The sequence below is a fragment of the Eutrema salsugineum genome, unplaced genomic scaffold, assembly GCF_000478725.1.
Source record: "Eutrema salsugineum unplaced genomic scaffold, Eutsalg1_0 scaffold_16, whole genome shotgun sequence".
Lineage (NCBI taxonomy): Eukaryota > Viridiplantae > Streptophyta > Magnoliopsida > Brassicales > Brassicaceae > Eutrema > Eutrema salsugineum.
The window spans coordinates 1,064,961-1,080,290 of record NW_006256858.1 but is presented as its reverse complement, the minus strand read 5'-3'; the positions used below and the strand labels follow the sequence as shown (position 1 = coordinate 1,080,290).

At 36.9% G+C, this 15,330-nt stretch overlaps 3 protein-coding genes and 1 long non-coding RNA gene across 4 annotated transcripts; 2 read left to right on the top strand and 2 right to left on the bottom strand.

Annotated features, from left to right (window-relative positions):
- Nucleotides 1-2,381: 2,381 nt before the first annotated feature.
- On the bottom strand, nt 2,382-4,505 carry LOC18021486 (29 kDa ribonucleoprotein, chloroplastic). The gene is made up of 5 exons (XM_006403623.2): nt 4,000-4,505; nt 3,703-3,804; nt 2,998-3,414; nt 2,791-2,903; nt 2,382-2,693 (listed from the first exon to the last, which is right to left on the bottom strand). Exons 1-4 carry the CDS (start codon nt 4,387-4,389, stop codon nt 2,838-2,840), a joined length of 975 nt encoding a protein of 324 aa, XP_006403686.1. The 5' UTR covers nt 4,390-4,505; the 3' UTR covers nt 2,382-2,693; nt 2,791-2,837.
- Nucleotides 4,506-5,508: 1,003 nt separating this feature from the next.
- Nucleotides 5,509-6,208, top strand: LOC18021484. Its single transcript, XM_006403622.2, has 2 exons — nt 5,509-5,710; nt 5,809-6,208. The coding sequence occupies exons 1-2, from the start codon at nt 5,575-5,577 to the stop codon at nt 6,075-6,077; spliced, it is 405 nt and encodes a 134-aa protein (XP_006403685.1). The 5' UTR covers nt 5,509-5,574; the 3' UTR covers nt 6,078-6,208.
- Nucleotides 6,209-8,486: 2,278 nt separating this feature from the next.
- Nucleotides 8,487-14,986, top strand: LOC18021485 (ABC transporter G family member 37). Its single transcript, XM_024158010.1, is given in 24 exon segments — nt 8,487-8,924; nt 9,003-9,126; nt 9,234-9,319; nt 9,403-9,487; nt 9,587-9,746; nt 9,837-9,913; nt 9,997-10,050; nt 10,127-10,217; nt 10,302-10,603; nt 10,697-10,978; nt 11,067-11,093; nt 11,095-11,381; nt 11,492-11,652; nt 11,733-11,836; nt 11,927-12,080; nt 12,164-12,301; nt 12,374-12,447; nt 12,531-12,863; nt 12,942-13,232; nt 13,336-13,419; nt 13,520-13,653; nt 13,753-13,980; nt 14,072-14,498; nt 14,597-14,986. Coding segments are annotated over 24 exon segments (4,362 nt in total). The 5' UTR covers nt 8,487-8,532; the 3' UTR covers nt 14,864-14,986.
- On the bottom strand, nt 8,714-10,076 carry LOC112087879. Its single transcript, XR_002900290.1, has 4 exons — nt 9,954-10,076; nt 9,568-9,824; nt 8,938-9,425; nt 8,714-8,844 (listed from the first exon to the last, which is right to left on the bottom strand). It is a non-coding gene; the product is annotated as an uncharacterized LOC112087879 (long non-coding RNA).
- Nucleotides 14,987-15,330: the final 344 nt, after the last annotated feature.

Below are 15,330 nucleotides of genomic sequence, written 5' to 3'. Positions count from 1 at the left end.
GTAACAAATTAATAAATAAAACGTAGATGCAAATACAAATTTTGGATGCATTTGTGGATGTGTGTAGATAAAGTGTATGTGCAGTATGAAGCAGGAGAGCAGTAAAAAGGCTTCTCGCTTTCTAATTCGATCAGCCAAAAGTGTTACTTTGTTACTTTATTTGATTTTTTTCTTGTTTATTAAAAAACTAATTTCCAACAAACTATATTTAATTCGATGTTAATGAAAGGGCTAAATGACGACCGTGGATTGTACTAACAAAGCGGGACCTATTTGCATTTACGACCGCCCAAAATCTCTCATATCATTAGGGTAAATTCATTTAGATTATATATATGATTAATTCGTACAAAAGCCCCAACAATAATGCGTTACCTAACCTGAGAAATACAGTTGAAGAGGGTAACAATCTCCCATGTGAACTTCTGATTTATTGAAACCGAAACACTAGCAAGTTTATATCATGATTTGGGTTCAAGTTATAACCAAGAGTATTTATGGCAAGTATACCATATGTGTGATGGCACTTTAAACCACGAAAATTCATTATAAACAGAATATATTTTTGCATTACATATACTGTACTTGAAATTAGTAAAGATAAGTACATGCAAATACCCAATTGAAAAACGAACAAAAGATTAAACCAAAAAAAAAGAACAAAAAGTAAAGGAATCAGCCAAGCAATCAAATCAAAGTTCTTATTCCCTCCGTTTTACAAAGAATGTCGTTCTGACATTTTTCACACAAATTAAGAAATAAGATAAAAAGTCTTTTATACCCTAATTAATTTGTAAAAAATGACTATTGGAATTATATTTATAACTAATTTTCTGAATTTATTTTTGAAGTTAAAAATGGTATTTTATGTCAAAATTTACATTAGAATTCTAAAACGACATTCTTTTTGAAACAAAAAAAGAGTGTCAGAACGACACTCTTTATGAAACAGAGGGAATATGAGTTTAAGCTCGAGTTTTTTTATTTTCCTCGTCGGGAATCTAAGCTAATCTCTCATATGTTATCAATTCACATTTTTGATTTATTGATTCTAAACATTCTCAAGACACAATTAAGACAAAGATAAGATTATAACATCTTTTCATAATCATATTTCTATATATATATATTTTTTAAAGAACATATTTCTATATTTCAAATACCTAGAAAGTTGGTGTCACATAAATCTCCACACTTTGACATAAATTAGCTGTAGATTTGTTATTCTTTACAGCATTTCTACCCCGAAAAAAAAATCAAGTTGTGTATTCATTTTATATGGCTGTTTTGAAACAGATCATCTATGTTTGTAGAGATCAAAACTGGTGTTAGCCTTGATCACACCTCTATAAGGCTATATATAGCATTACACATCTTTAAATAAACTATGCTATACCTTTTATTACAAATGTATATTTTATATAATTATATATAGGTTGATGGAATTGATATATGAAGACAAAATGGAAAATGAGTTAGAAAGGAAAAAAAAAGGCCTAACTTGTAGGCCGGAAGAGTGGTGGAAGTATGATGGAGAAAGAGCAAAGTGACATTTATTATTTCTGTGTTCTTTATTTTTGAGACATAATCCTCCATCAATTCACTTCAATGTTCCTTCTCTGCTTTCGGTTAATTGCTATGACCCATTTCTTCTTAACTTTTCGTTCAAATATTTTTTTCTCTTACAAAAAAAAAAGTAATTCCCTCGAAGATACCCTTCGTCACGTGACATCCGCACAATATATACATAGCCTGGTTTTCATTTGGCATTATCAATCGGATTAATCAATAATTTAGTGATTGATCCTTCTATTCTATATGATGCTTTGTTTGACCGGATTAATTCGCTTAGATTTAGTTGGTTAAGTAGCAAAGTTTGTTACCACTAATCCGTTAGTTTTTTTTATTTCGTTAACTGATTAAGGTTTAGCTTCTAAGATCATATTATCTTCCTTGAAATTATTTCATTTACACTTTCTCTCTCAGTTTCAGTTTGGTCGAATTAAATTCAGAGTTGATAGCACAGTCACTAATCACTATCATAGATGCAGTGAGCTTTTTCAGCCCATTTAAAAACTGGTTCGTCCAGGCCCATCCCATTCAAAGCCGGTTCGTAATTACACTCTTACTTATTTATTGATCTTCTTTCTTTTTCTGAGACTAGAAACTTGATAACGAGTTAAAATGTTGAACAATTCAATGCCATTTTACACCGGAATTATACACAAAATCTATGATAATGTCCTAAATTTATAAACGAGAAGCAACTAACCTTTTTAAAAAACAAAAATAGTCCATGTTTTAAACTATTTAAATCCATGTTTTGTTCGTTTCTTCCAATTCTTCTTTTGCAGCTGCAGTGGTTTATATACAATTGTATCTTGGAAATTTTTTTTTTTAAGAACAGAATATCAAAAACATTAAACAAAACACACTGCTACAGTTACTCTCATATGCCAAATGTCAAAATACCACACAAAAAAAAGAGAGATAAGAAGAAAATGCAAACTGAAGCAATCAATCGCAGGATTCAGGACAAGAAACATGGGTCTCTGCTTTAATCTAATCATTCTAAAAAAACAGATCATTCCTTTACGACCTTCAAGCATTAAAGCCTTAGAGTGCAGCAGCAGTTAGCTTAGTTACTGTCTGAAACCGCCTTTGTCTCACTAACCCCATGTGCTTCGAAGTACCTATTACGTTCAAGATTCAACATATTTAGTCATATATAGCAATTCCATGATTCAAAATGAAAAATGCTTGAACATGGCTGAGAATTGAGAGTCTTACCCTCCAGAATCTGCATTTATTTTAGAACGTAAAGTTGGCGTGGACACTCAAAATTGGCGCCTTGGTGGCCTAGCCTCAGCCTCCGAGACTCTAATTTGCCTTCCATCCAAATCCTTTAGTGAAGTAAAAACATGTATTAGATGTTTGATCTCATTGTAAAACTGATCAAAGAAATTAAACGATGCAAAGGGAAATGATGATACTTACAGCACCATTCAAAGAATTGATGGCTTTTGTGACCTCTTGAGGAGAGCCGAGCGTCACAAACCCAAAACCCTTGGACCTGCCAGTGTCCCTGTCGTAAATGACTCTAGCCTCAACAACCTTTCCTTGCTCACTAAACAAGCTCTCAAGAGCCATGTCATCGACACCCCAAGAAAGGTTGCCAACATAAACCCGGTCTGATGAACCCGAGCCCGAACCTGACCCGGAACCGTAGCTGGAACGTTCTGAACCGTAACCAGAACGTCCTCCTGAACGTTGAGACCCGTAACCTGAACGTTCAGAACCGTAGCTGGAACGCTCAGAACCGTAACCACCACTTCTTGGTCCTCTGGAGAAAGATTCCTCCCTCTTAGGTGGAGGAGGGCCAGAGTTAACCCTCAATGGTCTGCCTTCAAACTCCTGCAATGTTCATGTCAACAGGATTAACAAAAACACAACAATGTACACCAAATCTATATGATCAGCTTGCAAGATATGAACAATCAGCCAGTACGAGAAAAACAAAGGCTCAACAATTATGCCCGCAACTTATATATCCTCAGTTGAGAAACAAGAGCTACCTAAAAGTTTGGAAGCTTTCATTATAGAAGAAACAAGAAAGCTAAGACAACGAATAACAACAATACTCACAAGCCAAGAAACAAGAAACGACACAGGCAATTCGATAAACAAAGAGTATCTGCTTACATAGCCATTGAACTGCTGAGCTGCCGCCTCAACTTCCGCTGCACTGGACATTGTCACAAACCCAAAACCCCTGCTTCTGCCAGTCTCCTTGTCATAGATTACCTACAAAACCGAAGCCATTTCATCACAAATGAAAAAAACCAATCAAAATATCATATTCTCAGTCCTACATCCAACATAGACCACACAACAACCTAAAAATTAAACCTTTCGTTAGGTTCTGCTACACAAACAGATCCAAATCTATTTCGAGAAGTTAAGCAATAGTGAATCAAGAACCTAAAAATTCCTCCTTACCTCAACCATCTCAACATTTCCGGCGCTCTCGAATAGCTGAGCGAGCTTAGCGCTATCAACACTGAAGGAAAGGTTACCGACGAAGAGTTTGAGGTCATTGGAGAAGGAGCTGCGCGCCGGCGGCGAGTCATCATCGGCGAACATGTCGTCTTCCTCCACCTCGAAATCCGAGGAAACGGCAACGTTCCTGACAAAACGGGACGGATACTCGGCGGGAGCAGAGCATTTCAAGGAGGAGGAAGCGAAGATAGAGAGGAGATGGTGGGAGTGAAGTTTGAAGGAGAGGGAAGGAGGCAAGACGGAGACGGAGGAGGAGGACCTGGAAACGCAGAGAGGAAGGGATTTAGGGTTGAAGGAAGACAAGGAAACGGAGGAAGCGGAGGCAGACATGGCTTTTAGCTTTTGAGATTAGTTTGCTCGAGGCTAAAGCTATCTCGCTGGCTGCTTTGGAAGGGATAAGGTTTAAGGGTTCTACTTCTTCTGCGAGAGATTTGATGAGAGTGGGAGATAAAGAGACGAGTTTTAGATACTTATTGGCAAAATGAATCTCTTTTTTTTTTTTCTCTCTTTTGGGCAAAAAACTTTATCCGCTTGAAAAAATATCTCCCACTTGGGTAGTAACTAGTAAGTTTGTTTTTCTCTAAAATCCGTATTTTGGCAACAATACTTTCTTTTTTACTGTCTTACAATTTTGTGTTAATCAATACTGTAGAAAAAAAATTATTCTGTTTTTAAAAATTCCCAATAAGTTATGTAGTATTCTTCTTTAGTTTGGTGAAAGAATTATAATTCTTGGTCAAAAATTAGAAGATAAAATTATAATACCAAGTACGGATATTTATTTGACAACTGAAGACATTTCATGTTTATTTTTTGGTTCTTAATTTAGATTTTTTTTTTATAAAAAAAATACAATAATGAACTGAAAAAACATTTAAGCACAAGTTGATACTATGTGTGAAATGAAGAGTATATGTGCGATAAGATCTTGACCGTCCAATTTGGATGGACAGTGGAGATTAAGAGAGGGAATAAGAGTGTGGGTCTAGTGAGAAGAAGATAAGACCGCACATAAAACTAAAAGCCAAAGGAAGATGCAACTGGAGACTGTGTACACTGACGAGCATGGATCTTCAACTTGTCCTTGAGTATTCTCTTGGCAAGAATTAAGTAACCCTCTCTTGAAGAATTTGTTTGCATTTTGAGGTTTGTTGTGTCATGGGTCTAATTCATATGTTATATAGTTTCATTTGATTTTTACGTTGCAAATGAAAAGCCTTTCAAGTCTGAAAAGCCCATATCGAGTATGATTCCTCTCTCAATAGGAAGCTTTTTTGGTCCGGTACTAGCTAGTCAGATATCTCCCTAAACCCGAGCCAATCTTATTAAACCGTTTAATAGCAACTCCGGTTCAGATTTTCATAATAGAATAGAATGGGTCCCAAAAGAAGCCACGTGTCGCAACCGACGATGCATGAAGAGATTGAAAGGCTAAGAGAAAACAACATTGTCCGGCGGAGAAAAATCGGAACAAAAGACGAAGATTACCACCACTCAAGATACTCGAAATCGGAAATGGACATTAACGTTCGAATCTCCGTCTTAAAATCCCCCACCAATATCTGCCTGATAAACCCTAGATTCTCTTCGTCCTCCTCCTCTAGATTCCGTTGCTCCAAAAGCGAATCTCCCAAAAACGGAAACGAAAACGGTGAGAGAACCAAATACTCGTTATATAATCTTCTTTTAAGTTAGAATTGGATTCGGATCGGTTAAAGAATTGCTTTTATGTGGGTCACTCTCACTCAGGTGATAAATCGTCGAGGGATTGGGACAAGGCGTGGAAGAATTTCAAGAAGCAGAGCAAGAAGACACTCTTCTCCCAGTTCAACGTCGACAAGTACGTGACGTGGAATCCTCCGAGATCGGAGTTTCCCTTGTCGGAAGAAGTCGATCCCATCAAAAGAACAGAGAGATCCAATCTCATGCTCTGGACTAGTCCAACGTTCACTTTGATTGGAGCCATCGTCATTGTCTCTTTCCTCCTTCTCTACACCATTCTTGCTCCTCTCAAGTGAACAAAACTTTTATTTTTAACTTTTCTCATTCACCTCTGCAATTAAAGGCCATTTAGATCAGATTTCTGAATCTTATTTTTACTGTTTGTATACATTATTATAGTTTTTACAAAATAAGATCCTAGTTTCAACATTAAAGAGTACATCTTAATTGTGAACCATTTTGTTGGTAAGTTTATTGTAAGCAAGAAGCTTAATATTGTAACTTGTAAGTTGTGATGTACAAGCAACCACTCATTGTTTAGTGAACCCGACTAAAAGAAAATTAAAGAAAAGAAAAATGATTTTACAAGAACCATAAGTAAAAAGTTGTTTTTTGGTCGTTGTTTGTTTAAGATGCTCTTACAATTCTCTACAAAGCAACTAATCCGTCGTTTGATCTAAGTATAAATATATTGTTACGCACTTACGCTATATGCACAGATATTCTAAAATAAATGGTAGACAGTTGTTAAAATGCGATCTAAGTAATACTAATATTAAAGATAATTAATTGGAAACTACATTTTGTTAGAATATATTCCTATTTTCTAACACATTTCAGTAGACACCTAGTCGTGGGACTCAGCCTCTACTCTATGTCTTGGGTTATAAAAAAAAAAAAAAGAGATGAGTAGAAAACATTTTTCTACTTTTTGCAAGTCATTCTATAAGACGGGTTAAGGAATATAACATGCACGAAGTTACATGAATCAAATGAGAAAGTCCTTTGAATTATTCTTTCAATAATGAGCCAAAAACAATAGCATATCCGATGTTTTTTTAAAGTCACAACTATGTTTTCATCTATGCATACGGCTATGCTTCACATACTGCCCGCCGCGAGTTTGTCAAAACCTTATAAACAAATTTGCCTTTCTTCGAAGTTAACAAGTTTAACTAATTCGATTTTAATAATGCTCACGGTCTTTCTTTTGTTTTTGCTTAATGAGTTGCGTACGATTTACTCCAATCGTAAGATTAATCTTCAAAAGTTAAAAGACCAAAGAAATGCCTTAAAACTGTTGTATGAATATGAAGAGGTCATTAACGAATTCAATAGAACAAAAGAAAGAGACAAATCGCATAGAAGGAGGTTTAGCTGCGGGAGGGCTGTGTCATGCTGATTCATTAATTATTACTTTTGATTTTGTCACCAACTTTTCCATCAACATCTTATTATGTCATTGCTTTCATCCTCTTTTTCCTTAACTTTTTTTTGACCTAATGATTTTATATGCATATAATTATATAAATAACATTTCTTACTGCATTCGTTGCTAGGAAAATACTAGTAAACAAGTAAAGAATACTAATTCATTCTTTTTATCATTGATGTGGTGTTTTTTGTTTTTCTAACTGTGGATTGGAAAAGAATTGAAGGAAGCATCCAAGAGTTGTATTTGTGTACTAGCAACAAATTAAATTCTCAGTTTATTTTAGTTCGTAGTTATCAATTCGTTAATAGTATACATATCAATTTTTCTCACTTATATAGTTTAGTATCACCAAATTCAAACTAAAGTTTTATTGACTTGAAATATCATCTAATATTAAAATCAATTCAAATATCAGTAATTCAATAAGTTTAATTTTGACTTTTGATTGAAATGAAGGAGATCAAGAATGTTCATACATCGAAGCTAGTTTACCAATATATTATCTTGGTAGCATTGGTTTATGATATACCGTTAGTCTTAGACGAACGGTCTGAAAATTTTGGTTATCTAATTTAATACATATATGAATTTGTAAATAAAGTGATTCGTTTGCCAAAAAAAACAACCAATTATAACACTATTGTGTATAAGTCATCGCAATAATCTTGGTAATCAAGCACAAATTTAAATCCAAAACGGGTACGGAAGTGATCTTAATCATGTCCAAGTTCTTCCTTTTTCTTCTTGTAGTAAAATTGGCGGGTTTCATGCTGGAGCTGTTGGCTGGAAATGTCCAATATAAACATATATATATGTAATACATTTACATAAAATAACAAATAATTGTTTATATAAATATAAGATTTTGTTGAAGGGAATCTAAATTATGAACGTTATAAATCATAACATAATTTAAGAAGAAAAAAGGCATGACGACATGAGCCAGAATCATTTCCTAGACATCATGAATATAAAACTGATACTCAATCCTCCACGATCTTACAGCTTTCAACGACAACTTTGAGTATCACAGCATTTTCATTTATCAAATAATAATTAATACTATATAACTAATCTTTCTCTTCTAAAACTAGGTTTGTTAATAATTGATAGCATGTGTTTTTATTATTAATTTATTAAATAAAATGACCTTGGAAGCCGCAGAAACAAATTTCAAGAACTTAGAAGCTGATGTATTCACTTACATCATTGAAATGTGTCAGTTTGAACAATCCATAAATGTATAAATTATATATAAGTCAAAGCATTGAGCATATCTCTCAAATAGACTTTGAATTTCTGATTTCAGAGTGCTCATGGCTCATATGGGTGGAGCAGACGAGATTGAGTCGTTGAGAGTGGAGCTTGCAGAGATTGGAAGAAGCATCAGATCATCGTTCCGGAGACACACTTCGAGTTTCAGAAGCAGCTCTTCAAGATATGAACCTGATCATGATGGTGATGGTAATGATAATAATGCAGAGTATGCTCTGCAATGGGCTGAGATCGAGAGATTACCAACCGTCAAACGCATGAGATCTACTCTCCTCGATGATGGCGATGAGTCCATGACCGAGAAAGGAAAGAGAGTCGTTGATGTCACAAAGCTTGGAGCCATGGAACGTCATCTGATGATTGAGAAACTCATCAAACACATTGAGAATGATAATCTCAAGTTGCTCAAGAAAATCAGAAGAAGAATAGACAGGTTAAAATTTTACCCCATTTTGTGAATATTTCGATTCCATTAAGTTTGGAACTTTGAGCTTGAAACTGTGTTATGCAGAGTCGGGATGGAGTTACCGACTATAGAAGTGAGGTACGAGAGTTTGAAAGTAGAGGCCGAGTGCGAGATTGTTGAAGGGAAGGCACTTCCAACACTGTGGAACACTGCTAAGCGCGTTTTCTCTGTGAGTACTCAACAATTTCTGCAAATTCAAAAAAGTTGTTATTGTCTTGATTCTGCGTTTGCTTTAAAAGCCTCTGGGTTGAATCCTAAAGTGTTTCTTTTCTGCAGGAACTTGTGAAGCTCACAGGTGCAAAAACGCGTGAAGCCAAGATCAACATTCTGAATGATGTTAATGGCATTCTAAAGCCGGGAAGGTTAGTAGTTGAAGAAGTTTACTGTATCTCCTCACTAGTCTTGATCAAAGTTTTGAAAAGTATTTATCATCTTGTTGTTGCAGGTTAACACTGTTGCTTGGTCCTCCTGGATGCGGAAAAACAACTTTGTTAAAGGCCTTGTCAGGAAATTTAGAAAACAATCTAAAGGTTCTAATGATGAAAGAAGATACTATATCATTTTATCATCTGTTTTGTGTGTTTTGCTGCAGATGTGTGAAGTTGTGTACCTTTTTCTCGTTTTTCCAGTGTTCAGGTGAAATCTCTTACAATGGACACAGACTGGACGAGTTTGTTCCTCAGAAAACCTCGGCGTATATAAGTCAATATGATCTGCACATTGCAGAGATGACAGTTAGGGAGACAGTTGACTTCTCAGCTCGTTGTCAGGGCGTTGGTAGCCGAACAGGTAGATTTTATCAACCAATCAATGTACTCTCGATTGCATTAAAATGTATGTATTGTTGATTTTTTTTCTTTTTTGCCCCTGCGGAAACAGATATTATGATGGAAGTCAGTAAAAGAGAAAAGGAAGCAGGAATCATTCCTGACACAGAAGTGGATGCTTACATGAAAGTAACGCTCTCTTATCCCTGAAGTGTATATTGAACCTAACCTTTAAGATCGGTGGTTGACTAGAATCTTTTGTTTTTGCGCAGGCAATATCGGTCGAAGGACTTGAAAGAAGTCTGCAAACAGATTACATCTTGAAGGTATAGTCTCTTTGACAGCTCGGCTGAATTTCTGTCCCTTCTTGTTTGGTTCTTATGTCTTCTGTTGCATTTGCAGATTCTCGGACTTGACATTTGCGCAGAAACTTTGATTGGAGATGTGATGAGGAGAGGAGTATCAGGGGGGCAAAAGAAGCGTCTTACCACAGGTTAGTTCATAGCTCTCTAAACTTGCAAAATTGTCAAGACATGTTTTGTTCTAAAGCAGTACTTGAAGCTCTTAATTTTTGCAGCCGAGATGATCGTTGGTCCAACAAAGGCTCTGTTTATGGACGAAATAACAAACGGCTTAGACAGTTCCACGGCTTTTCAGATTGTTAAGTCTCTTCAGCAGCTGTCTCACATATCAAACGCAACTGTTCTTGTCTCGCTCCTTCAACCAGCCCCAGAATCCTTTGACCTCTTTGATGACGTTATGCTGATGGCCAAGGGGAAAATCGTGTATCATGGCCCACGTGGTGAGGTCTTGAACTTCTTTGAGGATTGTGGATTCCGATGCCCTGAAAGGAAAGGTGTTGCAGACTTCCTCCAAGAGGTAAAAGCCAAAGTTTTTGTTCCCAAAAATGACCATTCTCGTTTCTGTAATCATTGAGTTATTGATCCTCTCGCTCTTGTTACGCTTTCGAAGGTTATATCAAGAAAGGACCAAGCACAATTCTGGCGGCACGAGGATTTACCTTATAGGTTTATCTCAGTAGACATGTTGTCAAAGAAATTCAAGGACTTGAGTATCGGGAAGAAAATCGAAGACGCTCTGTCTAAGCCATATGATAGATCAAAAAGCCATAAAGATGCTCTTTCCTTCAGCGTGTATTCTCTTCCAAACTGGGAGCTCTTCGTAGCATGCATATCAAGAGAGTTTCTTCTCATGAAGAGAAACTACTTCGTATACGTTTTCAAGACGTTTCAGGTACATTACAAAAGTTTCCAATTTCTCTCCTTTTTGTCTTCTATCGATTTTGATAGTATTCCTAATCTTTCTAGCTTTATGTGCGCAGCTTGTTATGGCCGCATTCATCACTATGCACCGTGTTTATCCGAACACGGATGGGCATTGATATTATTCATGGAAATTCTTATATGAGTGCCCTCTTTTTCGCCGTCATTATACTTCTTGTCGACGGATTCCCAGAGTTGTCTATGACTGCTCAACGCCTAGCCGTGTTTTACAAGCAGAAGCAGTTGTGTTTCTATCCAGCATGGGCTTATGCAATCCCTGCAACAGTGTTAAAGGTCCCTCTTTCGTTATTTGAATCTTTCGTTTGGACCGGTCTCACATACTATGTCATTGGATACACCCCTGAGGCCTCCAGGTGAGTTTAGCCCTCTGTTTCTTGGTATTCAAATCCTCAATAAAGGTTAACATTGATTCAAGTCTGGGAATGTTCAGACAACTGTAACATGATGAAGTTTAATGTTCCAGGTTCTTCCGGCAGTTCATTCTACTGTTTCTTGTTCATTTCACCGCGATATCCATGTTCCGGAGTCTAGCAGCAATCTTCCAGACAGTAGTTGCTTCAATCACAGCTGGCAGTTTTGCTATCTTAACCACTTTTGTCTTTGCCGGTTTTGTCATTCCACCAAGTAAGACTTTTTACCCAATCCTCTGCTTTCCAAAAGTTGTACCATTCAAGAATGACTCTAAGGTTTTGTGTTTGCTGCAGCTGAAATGCCCGCGTGGCTCAAATGGGGTTTCTGGGTAAATCCCTTGAGTTACGGTGAGATTGGGCTATCGGTAAACGAGTTTCTTGCTCCAAGGTGGAATCAGGTGATTCTCTCTTAAGTCTCTTTCCTCTCTTAATCCCACAATCTTCTTCTTTCTTTAATACTAAACAGTTTCTGCTGATAACACTTGTAGATGCAACCCAATAATCTTACCTTAGGTCGAACCATACTCGAAACCCGTGGACTGAACTACGATGGTTACATGTATTGGGTATCATTGTGTGCCTTGTTGGGTTTCACTGTGCTCTTCAACGCCATTTTCACTCTTGCTCTGACTTTCTTGAAATGTAAGCTCCTCTTCTACTACATAAATGTATGTCCTTTGAAACAAGACCGCCACATACTTAAAACACGGTTCACCAAATGACAGCACCCACATCATCTCGCGCCATGATCTCGCAAGAAAAACTCTCTGAGCTGCAAGGTACAGAAGACACAACAGACGATTCCTCGATCAAGAAAAAGACAACAGATTCCCCTATAAAGACAGAAGACGATGATAATTCAGGTGAGATTTTTGTTGTCTCTCTTCCTTTTACTCTCCATATTTTCTTGCACTAACATTTCCTCCTGTCCACAGGCAAGATGGTCTTACCTTTCAAGCCACTCACTGTAACATTTCAAGAGTTGAACTATTTCGTTGATACTCCCGTGGTATAAATAATCAAACCCAACTATATAACCAAATCGCCATAATTCTGGCTTTATCTTCTTGACGTTCAAATGCTGGTCTTCAGGAGATGAGAGACCAAGGATATGCTAACAAGAAGCTGCAACTTCTCTCAGACATCACCGGAGCATTCCGTCCCGGAATCCTAACGGCGTTGATGGGCGTGAGTGGAGCCGGAAAAACAACTCTCCTCGACGTTCTAGCCGGAAGAAAAACAAGCGGATACATAGAAGGCGACATCAGAATCAGCGGGTTTCCAAAACTCCAAGAAACATTCGCGAGAGTCTCAGGCTACTGCGAGCAAACAGATATTCACTCACCAAACATAACCGTCGAAGAATCTGTGATTTACTCTGCTTGGCTTCGTCTAGCTCCTGAAATCGATTCCGCAACCAAAATTGTAAGCCCTCTTTTTTTACCTCTTCAATTAAAATCGACCCAAAATCAAAAAGTATCTAAGGAATCTAAATCTGAGCAGAAATTCGTGAAACAAGTGCTGGAGACGATCGAATTGGATGAGATAAAGGATGCATTGGTGGGAGTCGCCGGAGTGAGCGGATTGTCGACGGAGCAGAGGAAGCGACTGACGATTGCAGTGGAGTTGGTGGCGAATCCGTCGATCATCTTCATGGACGAGCCCACTACTGGACTGGACGCAAGAGCAGCCGCCATTGTTATGCGAGCAGTGAAGAACGTCGCTGACACTGGAAGAACCATCGTCTGCACTATTCATCAGCCTAGTATCGACATTTTCGAAGCCTTCGACGAGGTTATTTGCAAACATCTCCTCATAAAATTACTAACATACTTTTTTGACCCCAAAACTTCTTATATTACAAATAACACCAAATTAATTGAACTTGAATTTTCAGTTGGTCCTTCTTAAAAGAGGTGGTCGCATGATCTACACAGGACCACTAGGCCAACATTCATGTCATGTTATCGAGTATTTTGAGGTAAATTTTGCTTATTAATTTTCTCTTAGTTATATGGTTCTTCTTACCAAACAGATTACAAACTTATTCAGCTTTGTTCGTTGTTGGGTTAAATAAACAGAGTGTTCCAGGCATTCCTAAAATAAGAGACAACCACAATCCAGCAACATGGATGCTTGATGTTAGTTCACAGTCTGCAGAAGTTGAACTTGGACTCGACTTCGCAAAAATCTACCATGAATCCGCTCTTTGCAAGTGAGTGAATCTCTAGAATCTTTGCATACAATGAGAGTTTTGTGTTTTCTAAAAAAGCTTTGGTTTTAATGAAAAAAAACATGTGTGTGATTCTCATAGGAGCAACTCCGAGCTTGTGAAACAGTTGAGCCAACCAGATTCTGGATCAAAGGATTTACAGTTTAAAAGAACTTTTGCACAGAGTTGGTCTGGACAATTCAAATCTATTTTGTGGAAGATGAGTTTGTCTTATTGGAGAAGCCCTTCTTATAACCTAATGCGTCTCATTCACACATTAATCTCTTCTTTGATCTTTGGCGCGCTCTTTTGGAAACAAGGCCAAAAAATGTAAGCAACTCTGAAATCTCTTCAAGGTTTTCAAATTTCTATCTTTTATTAACAAAAAATTCTATATTTTGTTTTTTCTCATTTGTTGCAGAGATACGCAACAGAATTTGTTCACTGTAATTGGAGCTTTGTACGGCGCTATGCTCTTCATAGGGATAAACAATTGTGCATCAGCGCTTCAATATTTCGAAACAGAGAGAAATGTTATGTACAGAGAAAGATTTGCAGGGATGTACTCAGCGACTGCTTATGCATTGTCTCAAGTTGTGACTGAGATACCTTATTTGTTCATACAAGCAACCGAGTTTGTGATCATAACATATCCAATGATTGGTTTCCTTCCTTCGACCTACAAAGTCTTTTGGGCACTCTACTCTACGTTCTGCTCTCTTCTCACTTACAACTACCTCGCTATGTTCCTCATGTCCATCACACCAAACTCCATGGTTGCATCGATTCTTCAATCGCTCTTCTTTGTTAACTTTAACCTCTTTTCCGGGTTTTTGATCCCTGAAACAGTAAGATCCTTTTTTATCTTAGTTAACAAGCATATAAGAATGTTTTACTTAGAGAAAGTTTCAATAATGTTTTTGTTTGGTTGTTGAAAAATGTGCAGCAAATTCCAAGGTGGTGGATTTGGTTATATTATATAACACCAACGTCTTGGACACTCAACGGGTTTTTCACGTCACAGTATGGAGATATACATCAAGAGATCAATGTCTTTGGAGAATCGACGACTGTTGCAAGATTCTTGGAAGACTATTTTGGGTTTCATCATGACCGTTTGGCGGTAACGGCGGTTGTTCTGATCGCTTTTCCTATCGCGTTGGCTTCTATGTTTGCCTTCTTTGTTGGCAAACTCAACTTTCAAAGAAGATGATGATGGATCATTCATGCCAATCTTCAATTCATCCTTTTAGAATAAACAAATAATCCTTTTTTTGTTTGGGTGAAAATAAACATATAACGTCTTTTTTTTTTTGTTGTATATGATTTTTAAGGGGAAAAAATCATTAGCTTGTAATTTAAAATGTGGGTTCTGATAAATTACATTTTTGTTTTGTTTTAAAGGAATTAGGCTTCTTAACCTGTTGCAAGTCAAAGAACAAAATCTTAATGGGAAATTAGTGCGGTTGGCGTTGGTTATCCGAATAGAAATTAGGCCACTATTCATGAGCTTAACTACGCATAACGAACTAGTTAAAGACTAAACCAATCCCTAATTAAGCTATTGAATAGTGGATTAGATGACAAAATATCTTAAAGATGAAGATTAAGTCAACCAAAAAATTGTATCCTACTCTTAATTAAATAGATTACTCATGGATGGTTGATTAATTATTAATT